This window comes from Mixophyes fleayi, chromosome 3 (assembly GCF_038048845.1).
Source record: "Mixophyes fleayi isolate aMixFle1 chromosome 3, aMixFle1.hap1, whole genome shotgun sequence".
NCBI classification, from domain to species: Eukaryota; Metazoa; Chordata; class Amphibia; order Anura; family Limnodynastidae; genus Mixophyes; species Mixophyes fleayi.
Window position 1 is genome coordinate 339,657,227 of NC_134404.1, and position 24,097 is coordinate 339,681,323.

At 41.1% G+C, this 24,097-nt stretch overlaps 1 protein-coding gene across 1 annotated transcript in view; it reads right to left on the minus strand.

Moving 5' to 3' along the window:
• PLB1 (phospholipase B1) overlaps positions 1–24,097 on the minus strand; it is a 79,598-nt gene that overhangs the window by 12,353 nt on the left and 43,148 nt on the right. Inside the window, exons 30-48 of the mRNA XM_075200415.1 lie at positions 24,015–24,073; positions 22,004–22,077; positions 20,344–20,387; positions 19,039–19,147; positions 16,896–16,947; positions 15,594–15,674; positions 14,415–14,480; positions 13,727–13,827; positions 13,406–13,487; positions 12,373–12,474; positions 11,791–11,886; positions 8,763–8,834; positions 8,521–8,598; positions 6,754–6,817; positions 5,772–5,830; positions 4,970–5,037; positions 4,307–4,350; positions 2,883–2,982; positions 2,141–2,192 (exon numbers count right to left, since the gene is read on the minus strand). Coding sequence (XP_075056516.1) covers positions 2,141–2,192; positions 2,883–2,982; positions 4,307–4,350; positions 4,970–5,037; positions 5,772–5,830; positions 6,754–6,817; positions 8,521–8,598; positions 8,763–8,834; positions 11,791–11,886; positions 12,373–12,474; positions 13,406–13,487; positions 13,727–13,827; positions 14,415–14,480; positions 15,594–15,674; positions 16,896–16,947; positions 19,039–19,147; positions 20,344–20,387; positions 22,004–22,077; positions 24,015–24,073 — 1,403 coding nt within the window. The remainder of the gene's footprint in view (positions 1–2,140; positions 2,193–2,882; positions 2,983–4,306; positions 4,351–4,969; positions 5,038–5,771; positions 5,831–6,753; positions 6,818–8,520; positions 8,599–8,762; positions 8,835–11,790; positions 11,887–12,372; positions 12,475–13,405; positions 13,488–13,726; positions 13,828–14,414; positions 14,481–15,593; positions 15,675–16,895; positions 16,948–19,038; positions 19,148–20,343; positions 20,388–22,003; positions 22,078–24,014; positions 24,074–24,097) is intronic.

Consider the following 24,097-nt stretch of genomic DNA (forward strand, 5'->3'; position numbering starts at 1 on the left):
CCTTGGATACAACACAGATCGGCTTATCTCTGTATTGGAACAAAACAGTCTGTGTTGTATCCAAAGGCAACAGAAATATATATTGTATATTATCTAGATCAGAGGTGTACAAGTTCAGTCCTCAAGGGCTACCAACAGTTCATTTTTTTAGGATTTCTTTAATCATACACAGGTGGGTTAATCTATTGGCAGAATCAGTAATTATCCCACCGGTTTCTACAGACAGAAATCCTGAAAACATGACCTGTTGGTAGCCTTTGAGGACTGAACTTGGTCAACTTTGTTCTAGATGATATAATGTCCTTCGCGAAAAATACATATTTAATAAAAGCTGCATGTACGAATGTAAGTGACGGTACACACTTACACCTCCAGGTAGTTTTTTATGGTAACAATTTGCAACTGCTTTGCCATTTAAAATGTGATTGACTGGAGGCAATTTGGATTGTGCTGAGATGTAAATCTTGTTGGTTGATGTCCGCCTTGGCGTCTCTAAGTCATTGGTTAGAAGAAAATATTGTGATGTGGGTATTCTGTGATTGTGCTGAGTGACCGGGCAGCAAGATATGTGGGATGCTTAAGACATTTTGGAAAGAAGCTTGACCATGGAGGTCATACTCATAGACCATGGAGGTCATACTCTCAGACCATGGAGGTCATACTCTCAGACCATGGAGGTCATACTCTCAGACCATGGAGGTCATACTCTCAGACCATGGAGGTCATACTCTCAGACCATGGAGGTCATACTCACAGACCATGGAGGTCATACTCTCAGACCATGGAGGTCATACTCACAGACCATGGAGGTCATACTCACAGACCATGGAGGTCATACTCTCAGACCATGGAGGTCATACTCACAGACCATGGAGGTCATACTCACAGACCATGGAGGTCATACTCTCAGACCGTGGAGGTCATACTCTCAGACCATGGAGGTCATACTCATAGACCATGGAGGTCATACTCTCAGACCATGGAGGTCATACTCTCAGACCATGGAGGTCATACTCTCAGACCATGGAGGTCATACTCACAGACCATGGAGGTCATACTCTCAGACCATGGAGGTCATACTCACAGACCATGGAGGTCATACTCACAGACCATGGAGGTCATACTCTCAGACCATGGAGGTCATACTCACAGACCGTGGAGGTCATACTCTCAGACCATGGAGGTCATACTCTCAGACCATGGAGGTCATACTCATAGACCATGGAGGTCATACTCTCAGACCATGGAGGTCATACTCTCAGACCATGGAGGTCATACTCTCAGACCATGGAGGTCATACTCTCAGACCATGGAGGTCATACTCACAGACCATGGAGGTCATACTCTCAGACCATGGAGGTCATACTCACAGACCATGGAGGTCATACTCACAGACCATGGAGGTCATACTCACAGACCATGAAGGTCATACTCTCAGACCATGGAGGTCATACTCTCAGACCATGGTGGTCACACTCACAGACCATGGAGGTCACACTCACAGACCATGGAGGTCACACTCACAGACCATGGAGGTCACACTCTCAGACCATGGAGGTCATACTCTCAGACCATGGAGGTCATACTCACAGACCATGGAGGTCACACTCACAGACCATGGAGGTCACACTCACAGACCATGGAGGTCATACTCTCAGACCATGGAGGTCATACTCTCAGACCATGGAGGTCATACTCTCAGACCATGGAGGTCACACTCACAGACCATGGAGGCCATACTCACAGACCATGGAGGCCATACTCACAGACCATGGAGGTCATACTCACAGACCATGGAGGTCATACTCTCAGACCATGGAGGTCATACTCTCAGACCATGGAGGTCATACTCTCAGACCATGGAGGTCATACTCTCAGACCATGGAGGCCATACTCACAGACCATGGAGGCCATACTCACAGACCATGGAGGTCATACTCACAGACCATGGAGGTCATACTCACAGACCATGGAGGTCACACTCACAGACCATAGAGGTCATACTCTCAGACCATGGAGGTCATACTCTCAGACCATGGAGGTCATACTCTCAGACCATGGAGGTCACACTCACAGACCATGGAGGCCATACTCACAGACCATGGAGGTCACACTCACAGACCATGGAGGTCATACTCACAGAGCTCTGCTTCATCTTCTGTACTAGAGTTTCTGCCTGAGATGTCATGTTCCTACGTGAGACAATACAACAGTGGGTTAGAGTCAGGATTCAGTGTAAAGTTATATATGTCAAAGTTCTTATACATTCCCAGAACTTGAGATATTTGACTTGCATATACAATTGTTGTAAGTAAAAAGCTATTGTTTTATGTTATCAGCCATGTTCAGACAAAAGGGTGCTGCCTGCAGTATACCTCATTGGGATTGCTGACGGGAAGTCAGATATTTTCTTCTCCGACAAGCCCCTGAATCTTTTACATAAATATTTGTAAATGTTATTAGCATGTCTTTTATATAATCCAACTTATATTTTAGGATTTGGTGACCCTTTAAATTGATTTATTTATTACATAGAGCCGCTATATTACGCAGAGCTTTACAGAGAATATTAAGTCATTCACATCAGTCCCTGGCCCAGTGGACTGTGCAATCTATAGACCCACTAGCCTACCACACACTGGTTCATTTTGACAATTAACTGCCCAGTATATGTTTGGAGTGTGGTAAGAAAAAACATAGCTCAAAGCCGCTTCATACCACGGCCAATTGTCTGAAGGGATTTAGTCTAGTTCTTGACCTAAGTTTAATCACCAAAGTCTGGGTGACGAATAGGAGGCTGTCAGAGGTAGGTGTCTGAGTGAGCATCTACACCCCCATAGATGGCCTGGGGGCTACATACAATGTAAAAAATGTCCACTTACTCTGCCTTGGCGCCACTAACTGCAACATTAAACATTTGGTTTAGGCTCCCGGTACCAGTGGAGAAACCCTTTATGTTAGGATTGAACTTCTTCAAAATATCTGGAAGGTAAATTGAGAAGAATTAGTGGAGAGGACACAGATTACAAAGAGATTATATTGAGAATGGTGGGTGAGATGCATTGGTTATTTAAGATATAAATGTGCAAGTTTTACATTTAGGATGATTAACACTTAATATTTCTGAAATAATTTAAGTACCAACAGGGCCCAAAAGGGGGGGTGGGGGGTTGTGGGTCTGGTGTTCAGGCTATCTAGTAGGTTCCTCAAAATTTTCTGTACACTCACCACCCATGTTTATATGGGCACCTAAAGCCAGTATGTTTATAAAATATAAACATTTAGAAACACATAGATAGAAACAGCAACAATATACAAGACTATGGGTGTCCCTTGTTCTGCAGAAAATATAACAGACCTCCTTTAAACTCTCTCCTCAGGGTGCCTGCTGCTATCTGAGGCTTTGGGGTGGCTTTGTGGCCACCCTCTGTTATGCAGGAGCCCAATCCAGTGGGGAATTATTATCTGGGATGGTTCCACAGTGAGAACTGGGCCAGATTCAAAAGAGGGAGTCCAGGCGTCTGCTGTTGTTCTACCTTTTACTTCAGACAGGCTGACTAGGGGTTATGACTCCAGGTGGACTGGATCAGGTTTGTATCAAGAATCAGATCTGCTAAGCCTCCACAGACTTTTCTACTTTGTGGACCTTCAAAAGCAGGAGGACATTGGGCTTGGTCCTTGCCTTTCTGGCAGAGGAGTAAACGTTGTGGCTTGGTGGATAGAATGAGGGTTAGTGATTATAGACCCTGTAGGGTAGAGTAGTCTAGTAGTCTCCTTGTGTAGTGAACCCCTGAATCTGTACAATTTTCCTGTGTGATTTTGTAAATACAGATATCTATTTTTGATCTAAAATAAAGGTACATTTCTATCTATCCAGTTATTTTTGTCTCAGTGATTCTGAACTCACAGAGGTACTCGGTAGCCCCAGTTAGTGTATAAGGCTGTCTCAGCTAGACTGATAAGGCAAAAGAGCAAAACATTAACCCAGTATCCTCACAATTTCTATCCCAAATTATCAGGATGTCATCAATGTAGCGAAACCGCATAACAAAATGGTCTGATTAGATATTATGTATATCACCAAAGATGATTCCTCACTGCTACCAGCCTAGATACAGGTTAGTGCATGTTGGCGCACAATTAGATTCCACTACTTTAGAGATTTCTAGATTTTCCAGATTGTCACTCTGTGCATGACATAAGATTTTTGAAGCCACTACAGCACCAGAACATAAGTCATGAACCGGAATCTAAAGATCTGCGGGAAAAATCTGTGTGGATTAATTCATGACCTCTGAAGACTTACTTGGCAGTGTTGTATGTGTCTCTAAAGTCGCATCTCCTCCGATACTAGAATGAGAGGAAAACATCACACATAAGTCATATATATATATATCTACATTATAATTCTGCAAAATAAGCTTGTGTGTAGATATACACTTTATTGCAGGAATTCTATGTATTAAGCTGAAAAAAGCCCTCAAAGTCTATGTGTGGGGTGTGTGTGGTACTGACTGGTTGGCTGTGCATCGTTGCGTTGAGTCGGGGGGGGGGGGGGGGGGGGCACAGGGCGGCAGCAGTTTAGTAGCACTTTTTCCCTAGCCAGCTGTCTGGGTTTGATGTCAACTACTTAGACAGATTGTAAGCTCTTTGGGAGAGAGTGTGTCTTTCCATTTTATCACGTATGTGGAGCTTTACTATTTGTTTGTCATTGAGATGTTGTGTACACTTTGTGGTGCCCAATAAATAAACCATATACATATATTATATAGGAAAAATTAAGTGACTTTTGTTGCACAAGTGATGATTCGGAATGAGGAAAGGATTTTTAGAGATAAATTGTGGTGCGCAGTGAGTGAGTAACGTCTCGGGGTTTTCTGGATAGAAAGCACAGCATAAAGTAAAGGAACACAAAATGTAGATGTAATTATATGGACAGTATAAAAGGTAGTAACGTTGGAACTCTCACCTCCAGGCGACTCCTCTGCTCTCAACGGCAAGATTCACGAGGGAAGTCGCCTTAGCACCGAAACCAGCCTAAAACAATCATTTACAACCGGTGAAATGCAGATTATTTAATCTCATCCAGTTTGGGAATGACGGTATGAAATAGGCAGGGAAAATAGTGTCCTACCATCTCACTAGCTATCTTTATATTCATATTGGTTTGTGGATATGCTCTAAACTAGGAAACATACATTGTGTGCTAACCCCCCTCTATCTAACACGCCCTCCTTCATTGCCTATTATTATTGTCATTCATTTGTAAGGTGCCACAGTGCTCTGTAGCGCCACACAGTGGGGAAAACAGGACATACATAAAACAGGGACATACAGTACAAAGCAGACAAAATAAATGCAGAAGTGAAAACAAAAGGGAGCTGACATTCTATTTATGGTTGGTTAAGTCAAAGTAGCAAAAACACTGAATGAAAATATAAATGGAAATAAGATTAATATGAAAACAATTTTATCCCCCCTTATTAAATGTGGGGTTTACATGATAAATACAGCCGTGTTCTTACCAACATGAGAAACATTTCACATGTTTACAGCTAAGCTGCTGCTATGTTTTCTATACTACATATTAAGGATGTCAGACTGTCCTCTGTACAAAGAGCCTCTGCTTCCAATACCAGCGTGTATCCAAATATGACAAATTTCTTATTGTAGGAAAAATGCAATTTTTTGTGTAAGGAATAAAGTGCCTGATATCTGATATAAAAATCCAAAAATAGTTTTATTATAAACCGCACTAAATGAACACTTACGGTCAATGAATCTCCCAGAGCTGCCACCACATTAATGTCTCCTGCACGTAGTTTATGGACTGCAAGATATAGAGGAGTTAGTTGATTACTCCCTGCAGTAACAACATCAGCACTGGTCCATATATATTGGGTGCTAAGAATTCATTATAGGATATAACTGCTCTGGTCAGTATATATATATATATATATATTGGATGCTAGACCATTCATTATGATTATAACTGCTCTGGTCAGTATATATTGGGTGCTAGACCATTCATTATAGTATATAACATCCCTGGTCAGGCGTGTTGGACCTGTAGCCTCCATCATTGTTCTAGTGACCCCTCTCTCTAGTGATTGCGACAATGAGGTTCAATCATGATGTATACAGCAGATATTACGCTATGTTGTCTCGCCATCAGAGCTCAGTGAACACGGGGAACATGTCATGGTCTAGCTGTGTGTCCCGGGGAACATGTCATGGTCTAGCTAGTTGTCCCAGGGAACATGTCATGGTCTAGCTGTGTGTCCCGGGGAACATGTCATGGTCTAGCTAGTTGTCCCAGGGAACATGTCATGGTCTAGCTGTGTGTCCTGGGGAACATGTCATGGTCTAGCTGTGTGTCCTGGGGAACATGTCATGGTCTAGCTGTGTGTCCTGGGGAACATGTCATGGTCTAGCTCAGGGGTGGGCAAACCAGTCCTCAAGGGCCAACAACAGTTCATGTTTTTAGGATTTCTGTCTGTAGAAACAGCTGGGATAATTACTAACCCAGCCAAATAGATTAACTCAGCTGTGCATGATTAAAGAAATCCTAAAAACATGAACTGTTGATGGCCCTTGAGGACTGGTTTGCCCACCCCTGGTCTAGCTAGTTGTCCCAGGGAACATGTCATGGTCAAGCTGTGTGTCCTGGGGAACATGTCATGGTCTAGGTAGTTGTCCCAGGGAACATGTCATGGTCTAGCTGTGTGTCCAGAACACTCAGTGTCTACTCACCTGATGTGGGAGTGTTCTTGGAGCTGGAGATAACATTGGGGCACGCCATGTCACTACCCCAATTCTACGTCACCAGAGGAAAAACAAGATGATTATATTTGCAGCAGAAACTACAACACATCATGTGTAATACATCACATTACACTAAATATAGGAGATATACATCTGTTTAGACATATCGCTGGGACAGATTACACGTGGAGTCCCAGGATTTATACATGATGTTAATAATGCTGTCTGGGTAATTCTAAATCTTATGATTCTATCTCGCATCTATATATCTCATATACTGTAAATATCTATCTAATATGTATAATATTTATAGTGAATATAAAAAAACTACACGTTCTTATAGAAATCTCCTGTTTGCGATGTAAAGATAGATCATGTCAGACCATTTCCCACCTCTAATGTGACCCTGCAACCAACAAAATTCGAATGAAAAACAAATGGACACGTTTTAGGAAAAAGAAGTGAAAAATAAAAACCTACAATGCAGAAAGGGGGAAAAATGTTTGACATGATTCAGACTTTATGGGGTAGATTTATCAAACTTTCAAAAAAGGAAAAGTGGATTCTAATTATCATATATCTAGTAACTTCTAGAAAATAATAGCTAGGATCTGATTGTTTGCTATGAGCAACACCTTCACTTTCCCTTTTTTAGAAATGTCTATCTCTCTCTATCTATCTTATCTCTATCTCCATCATATCTCTCTCTCCATCATATCTCTCTCTTCAATCTCTATCATATCTATCTATCTACATATCTCGTATCTATGTATCTCATCATGAGGGCCGGATTAAGGGAATGGAGGCCCCTGGGCTAAGGGGGCCTCCATTCCCCTGTGAGGCCCCACCCCTCCCCGTGATCCAAGCTGCCCGGCCCCCCGCCCCACCCCGGCAATTACCTCCTTTTCCGGCGCGCTGTACGCTCTTTACTGAGGAGATCTCGTGAGAGTGAGACTCACAAGATCTCCTCAGTAAGGAGACTACAGCTCGCCGGAGAAGTACTGCAGGGAAAGTGCTCAGCAGCACTGATCGCGCCGAGGGCGCCCCCACCCCCGACCGATCAATACTGCTGCTGAGCACTTTCAAGGGCCCCCTGGATGCCATAGGCCCCTGGGCTGTAGCCCAGTTAGCCCTATGGTTAATCCGGCCCTCATGTCTATCTATCTATAGATAGATAATATCTTGTTTCTCAATTCCATAACTATAATTTTCTCTAATGTGCGGTCCTGACTAACTCATCCATTCAGCTGGCTGAGGCAGTAACTAAAATTGTTCCTCATTGCTTGTTATTTTAAGCGTTATCAGATCTATCAAACGGCAAATGTCACTAATTTAGAGTTGTCGAGAAAGGAAAAAAAATGCATTTTTTGATTCCTATTTTTGCTGCCTCACAGAAGTTGCAGCCTGAAGCAGATGTCTTATGTTGCTTCATTGTAGACAGATCCCTAACTGTAGCAAACACATATACAAAGCAAAATCCTACAGCTCTCAATATCTAAATATACCGTACAGGGCAGATACAAGAGATGAGCCACAAAATGTTTAACTGACTTCGCATTTGGCCACAAGGCTGCACGCGTTTCACCAGTGTAATTTGGCTTTAAACATTCTCAATCATTCCCAGACCAAACCACACCACACGGCAGAACGAATTGACTCTTGGCTCTATCCATAGGGGGGAATTCATTTCAGTGTGAAAGTCCCATATGAGAAATTTAGAGGCAAACAAGAAAGACAAAGTCTCAGTAATATTACATTGACAGGTGCTGGTGTAGGCGGTTGGACGGGATAGTTGTAGTTGCTGTTCATGTATGTTCTCAGGTAGGGCTGTGCCTAAAACACAAAGGAAAATATATTTAATGAAGGGAAACAGTGTGACATATGGACACATATCCAGTTCTCTCCCGAACATTTCATTCTAACCTCCATATTTATACATTGTAACACAATCACCATCATAGTCACAGAAATCTTTGGAGACTGGAGCCACTTATTACCTGTGTTGGACAATGAAGGTTAACTTTGTTTTCAAAATCCAATGTATCTGTTTTATTTCCAAGGGGTTCAAGCTGAAATAGAAGAAGATGGATGTATGAAGTATAAGAGTTAGACATTTGTGTTTTAATCCTGTAAAACAAAAATGTATCTCGGCATAGTAAAGGAACTTTATGTAAATATTCTTATGTGGATCAATTTATTAAGATGTACGGGGCCGGCTTTTGATACTGTGTTTATCACAACATACAGTCAATTCTCATATTTTGGGCTCTATACACCACCACAATGGATTTGAAATGAAACTAACAAGATGTGCTTTAACTGCAGACTTTCAGCTTTAATTTGAGGGAATTTATATCCAAATCAGGTGAACGGTGTAGGAATTACAATGGTTTCTATATGTGCCTCCCACTTTTTAAGGGACCAAAAGTAATGGGACAAACTAAACAATCCTACATCAAACTTTCACTTTTTAATACTTTGTTGCAAATCCTTTGCAGTCAATTACAGCCTGAAGTCTGGAACGTATAGACATCACCAGACGCTGGGTTTCATCCCTGGTGATGCTCTGCCAGGCCTCTACTGTAAATGTCTTCAGTTCCTGTTTGTTCTTGGGGCATTTTCCCTTCAGTTTTGTCTTCATCAAGTGAAATGCAGCTCAATCGGATTCAGGTCAGGTGATTGACTTGGCCATTGCATAAAATTCCACTTGTTAGCCTTAAAAAACTCTTTGATTGCTTTTGCAGTATGCTTCGGGTCATTGTCCATCTACAATGTGAAGCGCCATCCAATGAGTTCTGAAGCATTTGACTGAATATGAGCAGATAATATTGCCCGAAACACTTCAGAATTCATCCTGCTGCTTTTGTCAGCAGTCACATAATCAATAAATACAAGGGAACTAGTTCCATTGGCAGCCATACATGCCCACACCATGACACTACCACCACCATGCTTCACTGATGAGGTGGTATGTTTTGGATCATGAGCAGTTCCTTTCCTTCTCCATACTCTTCTCTTCCCAACACTCTGGTACAAGTTGATCTTTGTCTCATCTGTCCATAGGATCTTGTTCCAGAACTGTAATGGCTTTTTTAGATGTTGTTTGCCAAACTCTAATCTGGTCTTCCTGTTTTTGTGGCTCACAAATGGTTTACATCTTGTGGTGAACCCTCTATATTCACTCTTGTGAAGTCTTCTCTTGCTTGTTGACTTTGACACATATACACCTACCTCCTGGAGAGTGTTCTTGATTTGGCCAACTGTTGTGAAGGGGTTTTTCCTCCACCAGGGAAAAAATTATTATGTCATCCACCACAGTTGTTTTCCGTGGTCTTCCGGGTCTTTTGGTGTTGCTGAGCTCTCCGGTGCGTTCTTTCTTTTTAAGAATGTTCCAAACAGTTGATTTGGCCACACCTAATGTTTTTGTTATCTCTGATGGGTTTGTTTTGATTTTTCAGCCTAATGATGGCTTGTTTCACTGATAGTGACAGCTCTTTGGATCTCATATTGAGAGTCAACAGCAATAGATTCCAAATGCAAATGTCACACCTACAGTCAACTCCAGACCTTTTACCTGCTTAATTGATGATTAAATAACAAAGGAATAGCCCACACATGTCCATGAAATAGCTTTTGAGTCGATTGTCCCATTACTTTTGGTTCCTTAAAAAGTGTGAGGCACATATAGAAACCGTTGTAATTCCTACACCGTTCCCCTGATTTGGATGTAAATACCCTCAAATTAAAGCTGAAAGTCTGCAGTTAAAGCACATCTTATTTGTTTCATTTCAAATCCATTGTGGTGGTGTATAGAGCCCAATATATGAGAATTGTGTCGATGTGCCAATATTTATGGACTTGACTGTAGGTAGCCCTATTGTATTGCCTACACTGCAACACTAAATGTGCCTTTATATAAACGCCCACTCTTCCTGCTTTACACATTCTATTCTGTCATTGGCTGGTCTGTGTTTGCTTTTCATCTAAGAGATGCCAACAGGCAATCAGAGTTCACTTAAACTTAATGAACTCTGATTGGCTCCTGGAGTTCACTGGTGGAGTAACAACTACATTGTAACCAATGTTAGAGCAGGTTTCTTTTGATCCATGCACCCAATCAGTGCATTCGACAGCCAGTGGGATCTTCATGAATGTTGGCATAATGGGTGAAGAGTGTAATGATAGGTGCATTCTGTATACCGGGCATGGTGTCTGACATGATGGGATTATACTATGTACTGGAGTAAAGGGTCAACGCTGTATACTGAGTGTGATGGATCTATAATGTATACTGGGCACCATGTGGACTATACTGGGTACTGTTCATTGGACATATTTGGCTCAGGGCTGTGTAAAATGGACAGGGGTGCGCCTAGTCATTCTGCTGCCGAAAGGGGCAATTGAAATGATTCCAAAGGTTCCAAAGACTACCAGGCTACTATATACATTTTTATACAAGTAATTTACATTACTAAAATTACTAAAGAGAAATATTTAGACTTTGGAGCAAGATTTTTATACGCCTTACCTATTAATAGCCCTCAAAAACTGCTGCCTGAGCCTGTTGCTTAAATTTGCCTGATGATAGGCACGCCCCTGCTGTGAAGCTGTACTTTATAATATGCTTTATAATATGCTTAGCATGGGGCAGCACTCTATACTGGGGATGAGGCGCGGTTTAGACAAGTTGGATGTAGAAACTTTGTTCATACAGAATTATGATGAACACCACAATCTTCCCCCGCTAGTTTCACAGCAGGGTCACATGCTTCTTACCGTTTAGCCCCTCCCACTTTAACCACGCCCATACACGGATATGCAGAATTTGGCAGTCAATGTGCTTACTGGTTTTCTTGAATGAATATAATGGGTGCACTGACCCCTATCAGGAATGTGACAGTGCATCTGTTGCTGCTTACTGAGGCCCCCAGTGACCCCCCCCCCCTATGTCAACGAAATCCCTCTGTAGAAATGGCTCTGAATACACACTAGAAAACATATTGTAATTTTCATATATAACGTTACCATGTTGTTCCAGAGCAGCCTGGCCAGTTGGGTATGGGCTTTCTGACTGAGGTGGAAGCAGTCTGGAGCAAGGTAGGACGCATCAGGAGTTCCATCCTAAAAAACAAGCAGATCATCGGCAATGCTGCAATATGAAGTTGTCACATAATTAGAGATCCAAGTTTACTTAATTATTTCAAATGATAATTATTTTATCTCTATTTTAAACATCATTTTGAAAAGAGTTATTATTGAGTGTGTAATATCTTAGGATATGGTGTATGGTGGATATTGGCCATGGCCTTTTGTACACAGTGTATTTCGTCTTCAACACTAGGTTAGAAGCGTATGAACAATCATAACTAGACCCTTATCCGCCAGGAGCCGCAATGTGTCTCTGGAACAGTCCGTGGAGACACATCGCCCCGGAGTTTTCCTCAAATCTTCGCTTATTTTCCCTCGCGCCCCATAGAGATGAGATGAGAAAATGAGTGGAGATTCTGTACTGTATTGGCCGTCAATATGCGCAACGAGGCGATGACCGGCGGCACCTCACAGCTAATTGTATTCTATCAGTATACACATCTATAAGGCGTAGATTACCGGGAGATGTGGAATCTTGGGGTGACGGAAGAACGGCTGGAGAACCACGGTGAAGTCCTCTTTGTCGTATTTTCCAGTATCAACCAATTGCTGGAGACTGTGCTGTAATTACAGGGGAAGATCATGTGACTGGTTAATTAGGGGTTGACAAACTTCCATTCATACATGAAGATTGGTCATCCTTCACTTTATTCACCACAGCTGTTATAAGATAACTTCCACCCAGCCACTAGGGGGCACAATCTGAATGACTACCGCCTCTGCTTCCACAACTCCCTCTCTCCCCTGCTGTATATCTCTAATTCTTGCTTACCTGCCAAATGATATATATATATATAGTCATACCCATAGGGGGAGATTTAACTCGGCTGGATGTGTCTCCAGAATAGTCTGCAGAGACACATCGATGCAATGTTGAGGATGGATTTTCCGCTCATTTTTCCTTGTGTCCCATGGAGGTGAGAATGGGCTGCAATATGAGCATCTGACCATCCAGGTGATATTCACCTCATGCTTTATTGAATCTGTCCCATTGCATAAATCTAGTGATATGTATATTATTATGGAGAATGATCTCTACTGTGCTGCTCTAAGTAATCTTAGGACTCAGATGTACCTATTAGTAACGGGGTACACTGTATAGCACTGTCATACTTTATATTACTATCAGGGTACACTGTATACTACTATCAGTCTACCTATTAGTACTGGTGTACGTTAGATACTACAGTCAGACTAAATATTAGTACCGCGGTACATCGTATACTAATATCAGTCTAATTGTTAGTACTGGTGTACGTTAGATACTACAGTCAGACTAAATATTAGTACTGGGGTATATTGTATACTACTATCAGTCTACCTATTAGTAACGGGGTGCACTGTATAGTACTGTCATACTTTATATTACTATCAGGGTACAGTGTATAGTACTATCACACTTTATATTAGTATTGAGGTACCTTCTCTAGCACCGTCACATTACATATCAGTATAGGGGTACATTATATATCACAGTCAGTTAGACCGGCACCTGATATGCGCTGTTAGTCTCCATTATGACCTGCATCTCGCGTGAATCCAGAGGGACATTCAGAAGACAAGGACACATCATCCTAGAGAAGGATACAACGATCAGTTGTTACAGATATAGTGTCATACTGGGGTGTCTGCGGCCCAGCAAGGATTACTTGCTGTATTACATATATGTATCATGCAGTACGCAGATATATGGGTTTTAATATATCACTTTGATGCTCCCCAGACACATTAGACGTTAGAAAATACTTTTCCAAGTAAGAGAACCGCAACCAGTGATGAGCACTAATATAGACTGAGGTACAACGTCACTTACCTTGTAAGGAAGGTGGGACACTGCACACGGCTATCCATAACCGCCTCTCTCAGGGGGATTATATCCATCACCTCCACCAGATTCACAAAGGCCTTGGGAACCTGAGTTAGATCATAGATTACTAAGATTATAACTCAAGATAATGAGATGAGAAAATGACGGCAAATGTTAGTTCCAGTCTTCTGTCACTCCCTTAATTTAAACTTTTCCAATTTTCTCTTAAGACCCTGGTTGTTGGCGTTTTATCTTTAAACACTAAATATAATTTCTGCATTTGGAAGCAGTATGAGGAGCATTGCTGTGCTAATCTAGCTTTCAGTAAGGAAATCTCTGATCCAACCAGCTCCTCCCCTCAGCAAACTGACTCCTCCCACTCACCGCCCTCTTACCGTGCCAATCCCTGCGCTTACGCATTCAAATGGGTGCAAATGCACAGAAATAAGGACAGCATTTTACCACTTTCATAAATGACTCTTCTAGACTATGAAACTCCCAACCTCCTCGTTCAGCAATGCAAATAGCAACTAAAACTCTCAAATGTGACCGCAGTAGGTATTACAAAGTCCTTGATTTTTTTTTCTTTTATTTCAAATTTAGGTTCAATATAATATTGTCATGTGACGGCATTTGCCCATTTATGTCATTTAATGATCCTGCTTATTTCATAGAACTTTCTTTATAAACCAACCTCATTGTACAGCATATCCAGAGCCTCTTTAATGTAGCTGGTGTAAGTCATGGCGGAAAACATATTCTGCAGGGAGAAAGGAAAGAACATAGGAATTAGCTACGTCTGGCTGTATTGTCCTTGTACGTGTTCTGTTCTGTATTCCCGTACACAGGGCCACCGAGTGGGAGTTCGGATCACAGTGCAGCAACTACTTGCCCCGTCACCCCCCATTATAGTGTTTCACTCTTGAGACCCACGGCAGGCTCGGCACCGGTGCTTTGTACCCGCCCCCTCTCTGTGACCTGCCTCAGGGGCAAACACAGGAATTATAAAGGGGGGTTTCCACACCACGCCGCCATTGGCTGTGACCAGCATGCATGGGGGTGTGGCTATAATTTTAGACAGTGCTTGGTTGCTCTCCAACTCTTCCTATCTCCATAATATACATGGGCAATGGTGCGTGCACTACTGTTAGGTTTCAAGCAGAGCAATGTGAAGCGGGGGCAGGATCCAGCCACCTCAATTATACAGTGCCCCAGGCTTGAAGGGGGTTTTCAAGGCACTAGCAACCCCCCCCTAGGATTCCCTATGTGCTGGTACAGAAAGCAGTGACACACATAAAACATAAAGTTTTCTTTTAAGTGCCAACTAGGACAACAGAGTTAATAACATATGGGAAGGAGTATGGACGATGGGGAGGAGAAGGAACACGGACAGTATAGAAGAAAATGCATTATGTTTTGTTTCTATCCTAACATCGTAGGAGTGAAACTCATGGCAAGTTTTTAATTATTCATTATATTTCATGACAATGACAAAATCTACGCTGGGAAATTCCTATCCGTGATCATAATCCGCGGGATATGAATTATGTCCAAAAAGTTTTTCTTAGCTACAAACAGAATCAGACGAGCACCGAAGATTAATGATTATTATTTAAAAGTTGACAGTCAGTTCTCCGCCACTGACGGAGGTGGCATCACCACATCCCTTGTGCCAATCCCCGAGGAGGCCAGTGTTAGGAGGATTCATAATACAATACACTTCTCAGTGACTTCTAATATCTTTATAACCTACCACACAGGATACTTATTATTATTATCCCCTGTATAATCTACATTAGATCACCACATCCCTCCTGTACTGTAGATATACACTGCATGCAGCGTTCACAGGTAATAATATAAGGTAACTTACGCTGTCTGAGCAGGAGGCACACAGGTCATTGGCTCCAACAAACACTGTGATCACTTTCCAGTCATTGTTAAAATTTATTCTCTGCCAATGAAAACAAAATATTTGATTATTATCTGTTGCAACATAAGTGTAAAATCATTAATGAAAAAACACTTAGAACCGCCATAAAGTTTAGGATGTTATTTATAAAGCACACCTGGGGGTAAATGTATCAAGCTGAGGGTTTTCCAGCGGGTTTGTAAAAACAAATCAGATTCTACCTATCATTTATTTAGTACATTCTACAAAATGATAGCTAGAATCTGATTGGTTGCTATAGGCAACATCTCCACTTTTCAAACCAGCCGGAAAACTCTGAGCTTGATACATTAACCCCCTGGTCCGCACAGCAAAATGGCGCGATGACACATCGATGCACCCGGATGGCCCTCCCAGCGCACCTACGCCCACTCGACAGTCCTTGAATAAGCTACTCACCTAAGTGTGCGGAGAGGGTGAAAATCTTCAGAGGCCACTGTACTAAAGTCTAAACTTCATATCAAAGTCCAACATCCTAACAATGGCCGGGCACCGCCCTGTGCCCACCTTTCAGCCACCAGGCACACGCATACACTGCGTCCACAGGCAGCTAGCCCCTGCTAGGAGTGAGGCGGGGCACTAAATTGCCCCCCTATAGATCCGTCCTTTCATCCTACTCCTTTACTACCGCCTCGTTCATTAAATAAAACATTTCCAATGTTCTCCTAAAATATTGCTTGGTTTAGCCTCATAAAATGGTGTGGAAAAGGTTTTGCCCCCTTCCTGACTTAATTTTCCGCATGGGTGATATAGGTGTTGGATAACTTTTTTCCTTCAATAAATGAAATGACCATTTAAAAACTGTATTTTGTGTTCACTCAGGTTGTCTTTATTTATATTCAATTAGTAGAAAATATATGCGGCAATTTTGTGTGTGTGTGTGTGTGTGTATGTGTGTGTGTGTCTCAAAAAAATCTCAAGACTGCGGGACCTGATCTGGCACAAGATTCAAGTCCATTTGCCGAGTGTAAATGGCGGTGTCTGTTGTCCCCTTTCAGACAGCAAGGATCTCCCCAAAAGATGCACGTTCTCTACACTGTTATTCCATTCCAACATAAAAATGTACATTTCCCCATCATAAACACCACAGTATTTCTCTGTAAATGCATGCAGCAAAAATGTAGGTGAATTTGCACAAATCAAGTCTCGGGACGGGGCCAAAGCTAGTTCAGGTCAATTTGCACTTTGTAAATGACATTAGTCCAAATTCTACCAGTGACTCACCTTGTCTAGTTTCAGCTCATCAATCAGTGCTCTGACTTGGGTGGGCATGTTACTGTAACACAGTTTATAAGGTACAGTAGGTGATTATTAACAAGTGTCAGACACATGAACATTTTCTACTCAGAAAAGATGGTCCTATCTATAAAGATTGATAAACTTTCCCGCTCTCTGTCATTCTAATGTTTCTATTCACAAAAAGTATATAAATAATTTTCTCACAAGAATACAATTAATAATACATACAAAAGATGTTGTACTGTTCAATTGAGTACTATTCTTAAATTAACTCAATAATTTATACTTGACCTAACTTAATCTGCCCCACAACTGTCTGTCCCATCCCCTAGCTAAAAGCTGATATTTTAAATGCTGTTTAGCTGCATGAAACTTTCAGTATGAATGGAAAAAAGACTGTCAGCAATGTACCAAAACCCAAAGACTCATCTATCAGAATAACTGACTTGCAGTCTCTTAGGTAATGGAAATGCTCTGTAGAGATTGGCAGATTCAAATACAATGGCACGATAAAGCTTGAAGGAGCATGCTATTCTATTTCAGCTTTTTGGCAGCTATTTATCTAGTTAGGGTCAGCAGGATGTGGGAGCTGTTTTTCTTTATACTGTTTGTGGCAAACAGGAAGATCATTTTCATTCAAACAGTACTTTAAACATAATCTACCATGTAAATTCGGAACCAAACTAACATTTACTGATAAAGTGCAAGAATTTGTGCAATACAATTTCCCAGAGCATCTTATCAGGACATGTGCTTCATTATCTAACCTGCTCTCGATTATTCAATGTTAATTAATGATTGATTGTTATGGATCGTGGCATATTTACACTGTTACACATTGATAATAAATAACCCTGATTGTATGTTTCCTACATGGAAAATTTCATTCTCGAGCTTCGATTGTTTTAAACATATACCTCAACTTATGCGACTGTATATCAGCGGCCTACAGGGACATAAAAGGAATGATTTGCATATCTCCACCCACAGTTTCTTACATAAGGATTAAATTCCTCCTGCATTGGCTTTGTGAAGCAATGCTACATACCTCTTAACACTGGAGGATTTCAAAACAGGATAGTCGATGAAAGGGGGTGTGTCTGCATGATCACAGGGGTGTGTCTGTGTCATCAACCACACCCCCGAGGAGTGTCTAGCACTATGATAGGGCTAGGCTGCACCTTAACCTCCTTTCCTATCCATAAAATATCCTTTCTACATCTTCATACCTCCCAACTAATATATATATATATATATATATTTATTTTTTTTTTATTTTTTTTTCTGTGTTAAGGAAGCTGTTTCATTCATTTCTTTATAGTGCAGTTATTTATTAGCCATTTAAACCCACCTCACCCTGTTTATTTTACATTGAAACTTAGTAACACTGTACTTTACATAACGCTGAAATCACCCAGATAATTAGACAGTTAATGGACTGACGTGAAGCAGTGTAGCAAGGTTACATTTAAATCAATAGCATAATGGGGATTAATAGTTGTTTTATTGCTAGCTGTAAACTGGTCATTTATCTGCTAAATATAAAATACTGTCAGCTCAGCAATGCGATAAGACATAAGGTAGAACAAAGTACAGGATCGTATAGGAGAACCTAACATGAACTGGAGCACTGCTAGAAATCAGTGAGCAACTCAGCACATTGTATAAGTAAATGATGATGATGATGATGAAGAATTTTAATTTATATCATATGCACCAGGTGAGATTTATAATGGTGGTAGGAGCCGTGAATAAAATAATAATATATTGATTACATGTACAAGATGATGATGTAATGTCCTCTTACTACATTTCACTTTTATACATTTATTCAGTAATCAACCATCTGCTGAATAAGGGGCCAGCAGAAACGAGTGTCTTTGCCGTTAAACGGACCTGTTTTGCTGCACTCTATATACTAATGGGGTTATTGCACATTTAAGCGTTCTATCGAGTTTAGAAACTTCATATATATTAATTATTTATATAATTATTTATATGAAAGAAGACACAGGAAAACATTTATACAACATTAATACAAGTTCTAGATTAGAGGGAAAGTGTCATTGGCGATTTGTTTGTTAATAGCACAAATCTGATAATGATGGATGAAGGGGGAAAATCTTACAAAGCTTTGGCCCCCGGGACAGCTTCGTTGAGGAAGGAGTTGTGCGTCACGCTGCCTCCGGTCTCCGTTGAGTATCCCGTGACGAGCGGATTGAACTCAAGAAGAATATCTTTATAAACAGAGAACAGCATTCAGTAATGACTCATTGTGAGAAGAGGACACGTTTCATTAATGTCTCATTGCACTGTTCTCTTACTGAGGCGGCAGAAACACAAATTACTGTCATTTTATGCTATTTCAAGTTTGCCCATAAAATAAATGTTGTTGACACTAATACAAAATATCATTTTGAAGTGTTTATTATTATATTGTATTGTTTTAGCATGTCTAGATGTATTGCGTTTCTGTTATTTCACCTGGCTTTCTAAAGTATTTTATTAAAGAGAGTTTTCCACCTTCAGATAACATTAATCTATTGATTGATACACCCCCTTGTGCAACTTTTGCTAAACACATACCTTTATCTTTCAAACTTTCCTTTGTGTTTTACACCATTCAGACATACTTATTTATGCTATTGCCCTTGGATATGACACAGATCAGCTATGGACATAGTCAGCAGGTGAACGACAAGCTCACAAATACAGTCATTTTTGAGTGGGAGGTGTTGACATTACCCTGTCATTTTTGATAACATTAATTTCTAGCTGCAATCCCGCCTTCTGGAAAAATATACTTCTTATCTGATACATTTAATCTTTCTCTGCGTCCAGACAGTGATAGCCTGACAGCCGGAAACACAGCCACAACTCCTCTATACTTATAAAGCACACTAGTGTCTAAGGCACTGCAAGCTACTGATTAAATGCCATATAAACTAAGTCTTATTGGACAGCATGGTGGCTCAGTGGTTAGGACTTCTGCCTCACAGCACTGGGGTCATGAGTTGAATTCCCAACCATGGCCTCATCTGTGAGGAGTTTGAATGTTCTCCGCGTGTTTGCGTGGGTGTCCTCCGGGTGCTCCGGTTTCCTCCCACACTCCAAAAACATACTGGTAGGTTAATTGGCTGCTATTAAATTGACCCTAGTCTCTGTCTGTGTGTGTTAGAGAATTTAGACTGTAAGCTCCAATGGGGCAGGGACTGATGTGAGTGAGTTCTCTGTACAGCACTGTGGAATCAGTGGTGCTATATAAATAAATGATGATGATGATGATTGACCTAGCAGTATAGTCCAGTACATGAGTATTATTGGCCGGCATGGGAAATAAAGCACTACAATAAAAAGCTAATAAATGTCATCAATAGATCTATCGTAGAAGGCAAATATCTTATTGTTTTTTACTTTATTGTTTTATACTTACTTGGTAAGGTAGTGACCTGATCTAAAGTAGAATCACCTCCAATGCTGAAATATATAGAAATATTAAGTTATTATAATTACTGTTTTATTATTTAGTTTAGTTATTATTATTCATTATTATTATTATTATTTATTATTATTAATAATATTAGTATTGTTAATTTAAATATTATTCATGTGTGACGACATAGATATGTACATAATACATTTATTACACCCCCTTCCTCCCTTGTTAATGTTGCTTTTAAGGCAGGACAGTGCCTCAGTGGTTAGTACTTCTGCCTCACACCACTGGGGTCATGAGTTCAATTCCCGACCATGGCCTTATCTGTGTGGAGTTTGTATGTTCTCCCTGTGTTTGCGTGGGTTTCCTCCGGGTGCTCCGGTTTCCTCCCACACTCCAAAAACATACTAGTACGTTAGCAGCTATCAAAATTGACCCTAGTTTCTCTTCTCTCTTGGTCTGTCTGTCTGTGTGTGTGTTAGGGAATTTAGACTGTAAGCTCCAATGGGGCAGGAACTGATGTGAGTTCTCTGTACAGCGCTGCAGAATCAGTGGTGCTATATAAAGAGATTATGAGGATTTAAGTTGTTATTATTTCATCGCCAACCATTCAGATGCATGTGTGAATAACCAACGGTTTCAGCTCGGATAGGGTGATTTGGGTAGGAAACAGAGTCTCTCTAATGAACGTTCTAAAATAAAGAATGCATTTAACTGTCTCATTTCCAGATCGCTCAACTGTCACTAAAAATTTGGGAGGTGACAAAAACATTTGCAGATATTGTGCGGTGCTGGCTATCTGCTGTTTATCAGAACATGTGAGGTGTCTGCTGTTCTCACTTTGTGTACCGCAAAGTGCAGCTACCATCCAAAAACATACATAGCCGCACTTTATTTGCACAAGTGTGTGGAATTGTCAGCCAAGTGTTTTTGGAGTGCACTCTCTCTTCAGTGTGTGGAATCAGCACTGTAAAAGGGGGATGTCTATATTTGTGGCTTGTGGATTTATACACATTTGTTCCCTCTATTTATTTAGGCAGCTGATGCATGAAATCCTAAAGCTGGGTACACACTTATGCAATTATCGTGCAGATCACACGATAAACGGCTGTTTGGTCAGATACTGTACGAGTGTGAACGCTCCCACAAAAACACATCGCATATGTTGATTTGGGTTTTAGAAACTTACTAAAAATCATGAACAACGAAAGAACGAAGTTGGGCAAATGTGGCAGTGTGTACGCACTCACGACCAGCACTGTAGGCAGATATCTGTAGAGTGTACAGAGTCACCATCTTTTCAGCAGATGGTTATGAGAGATGCAGATCACAGATCTGACGGTAATTTGTGTAGATGTGTACACATGAATCTGTTTGCTCATCGGGACTTTCTTTACATAAATTGCATCTGAAGGAAGATTACATAGATGTGTACCCAGCTTTACTCTTAGCACAAACACTGTATATATATATACTTCCTACGTTATGTCAATGTTTACCATCTAATATGTACATTTTTATTATCACTAATGTCATAAATGTCATCAATAGATCTTCTGAAAGTGTTACTTCTTTACAAGTATAGCTGATTGCTACTTTGAGTAAAATTCATTTGTCGCCTGAGATCATGTTCTGTAATAGGTTTCTGTGATGTTACCTCCAGGATAATCCACGGTATTGTTTGAGTACATCTAAAACATCTCCTGGGTTGGAACCAATTCCATTCCCAGCCTGAAATAAATAAACAGAAACAGTATATTACATTAAGTCCATGGATAGATACTTCACTAGAATTTAGAGCAGTTTGAGTAGAGATGGGCAGGTGCACAAGCCCAGGTTAGATTTACTTAAGCTTCTAAAAAACGAAAAGTGGATGTGTTGTCCGTAACAATTAATCAGATTCTAATCATCATTTATCCAATACATTATAATCTTTTAATCCATGTACAGAGGCTTTGTATGATCGTTTGGGAGTTGAGGGCTGAGATAAGAGTGCACATAGTGTGAAGTACAAACATCACTTCAAATCCTGCCTACATTCGGACGCCCCCTTATTCAATTACAACTTTTCACATTTTCAATATAAAATAAGTTATGATAACAAGGGAAGTCAGGGCTGTCTGTAATTAATGTATCACATCTGTGCATACCACTGAACATTCTGGAGGTGAAATAAGGCAATTACTGGAATTGTCTGACCCTCCGCATGGACTGCGGCTTATCACATCACGTGAGGTGTGTGTACCGCAGAGCGCAGTTACCAACTGCAAGAAAATGCAGACCCGCATTAATGCTTTATGTGCAACTAATTGTCCGCCAAGTAAATATGGAGGTGCCTGCTCACTTCCCAGTCTGTGGAATCACCCCTGTAAAAGGAGGATGTGTGTACCGTCCCCCTATCATTTTCCCTTCTATGTATCCAACCCTCAAACTAACATTCCAATCCCTTCCCTTTAGATCAAGGGTGGGCAACAGGCGGACCCCTGAACCTTCACCTGCGGGCCCCCAGCCTGCTGCACCCAGTCTCACTTATTCTCTGCAAGCACAGCTGCTTACTTGTCATGTGACCTCCTCTGCGACCTGCAGCATAGCCAATCAGAGGAGGGGAAGACGTTTGTGCGATGCATTCTGGGCAACATACTCTCCCTCCATCTTGTGCGAAGTCTGGCTATACAAGTAAGTGTAGGGGGGTCTGACGGGAGCTGTGATTCAGTCAGAGGGGAGATAAGAAGGGTCACATGGGGAGATGTGTGTGACATGTGGGGTAGTTTCTGAACCTTGCGGTATGAGGTATTTTGTGACAAATGGGGGTCTGAGGGTGTGTGGTGATATTTTGGAGCAAGTGGCCAATCTGTATGGGGGAGCAGATGGGCATGTGGGTACATTTTGGGATGAGTGATGTTTTGAAATTAAGGGTAATGTGTGGCCCTTTTGGGCCACACATTGGAGGTTAGAGGGCTGAAGAATATCGGGTTGCTCATCACTGGTTTAGATTGTAATCTCCCCTGATTCCCCACATGTATTCCCCCGATTTCCCCTCCCTATTCACTATCTGTCTTTGTCATATGACTTGTATTATATAAATCTTCTTGAATTACCACAAATTTTTGTCAGATTTTTCACGGCTGCCTTTTGTGTGTATGTAAACTATGTCTGTCCTGTTTGCACTATCGCCATGTACGGTACTGCGGAATTCTGTGGCACCCTATAAACGCTAATAATCATAATCTTAATGACTTGATTGGGATTATAGTGCTCTAAGACTTGCAGGGAGAGTATCACACATAAGCTGTGTTATTTCCCCGGCTCAGCAGCTGAGATGAGCATCCCTGGAAAATACATTTTTTAAATGCTGCAAACTGTGGTCAAAATCTGTTCTCTGCAGAAGTACAACTAGAGGGGGCAACATGCATCCCACTAAAAGGCACCCATGATGACTGAGAAATCAAGTCCTTTGTTGGGGAAAAAACTGAATATGCCATATAAGATGCAGGTTCATAATCTTGCACATTTGTACAGTAAATCAGCCTAGTGTCTCATGCGTTTAGTTTCAGAGCGCAGTCACATGACTTCCTCAATGAATTAGACAAATTGTCTTCACGCATTAATAAGACAACCTAGAATAGATAATTTCACCGTCCTTTCTCAAATGCACCCAAAGTTCTTACAGTCAGTGAGTCTCCAACAGCTGCAACCACAGTAATGTCTCCCGGCCTCAGTTGATGAACTAACAAAAATAAAGAAGTTTTAG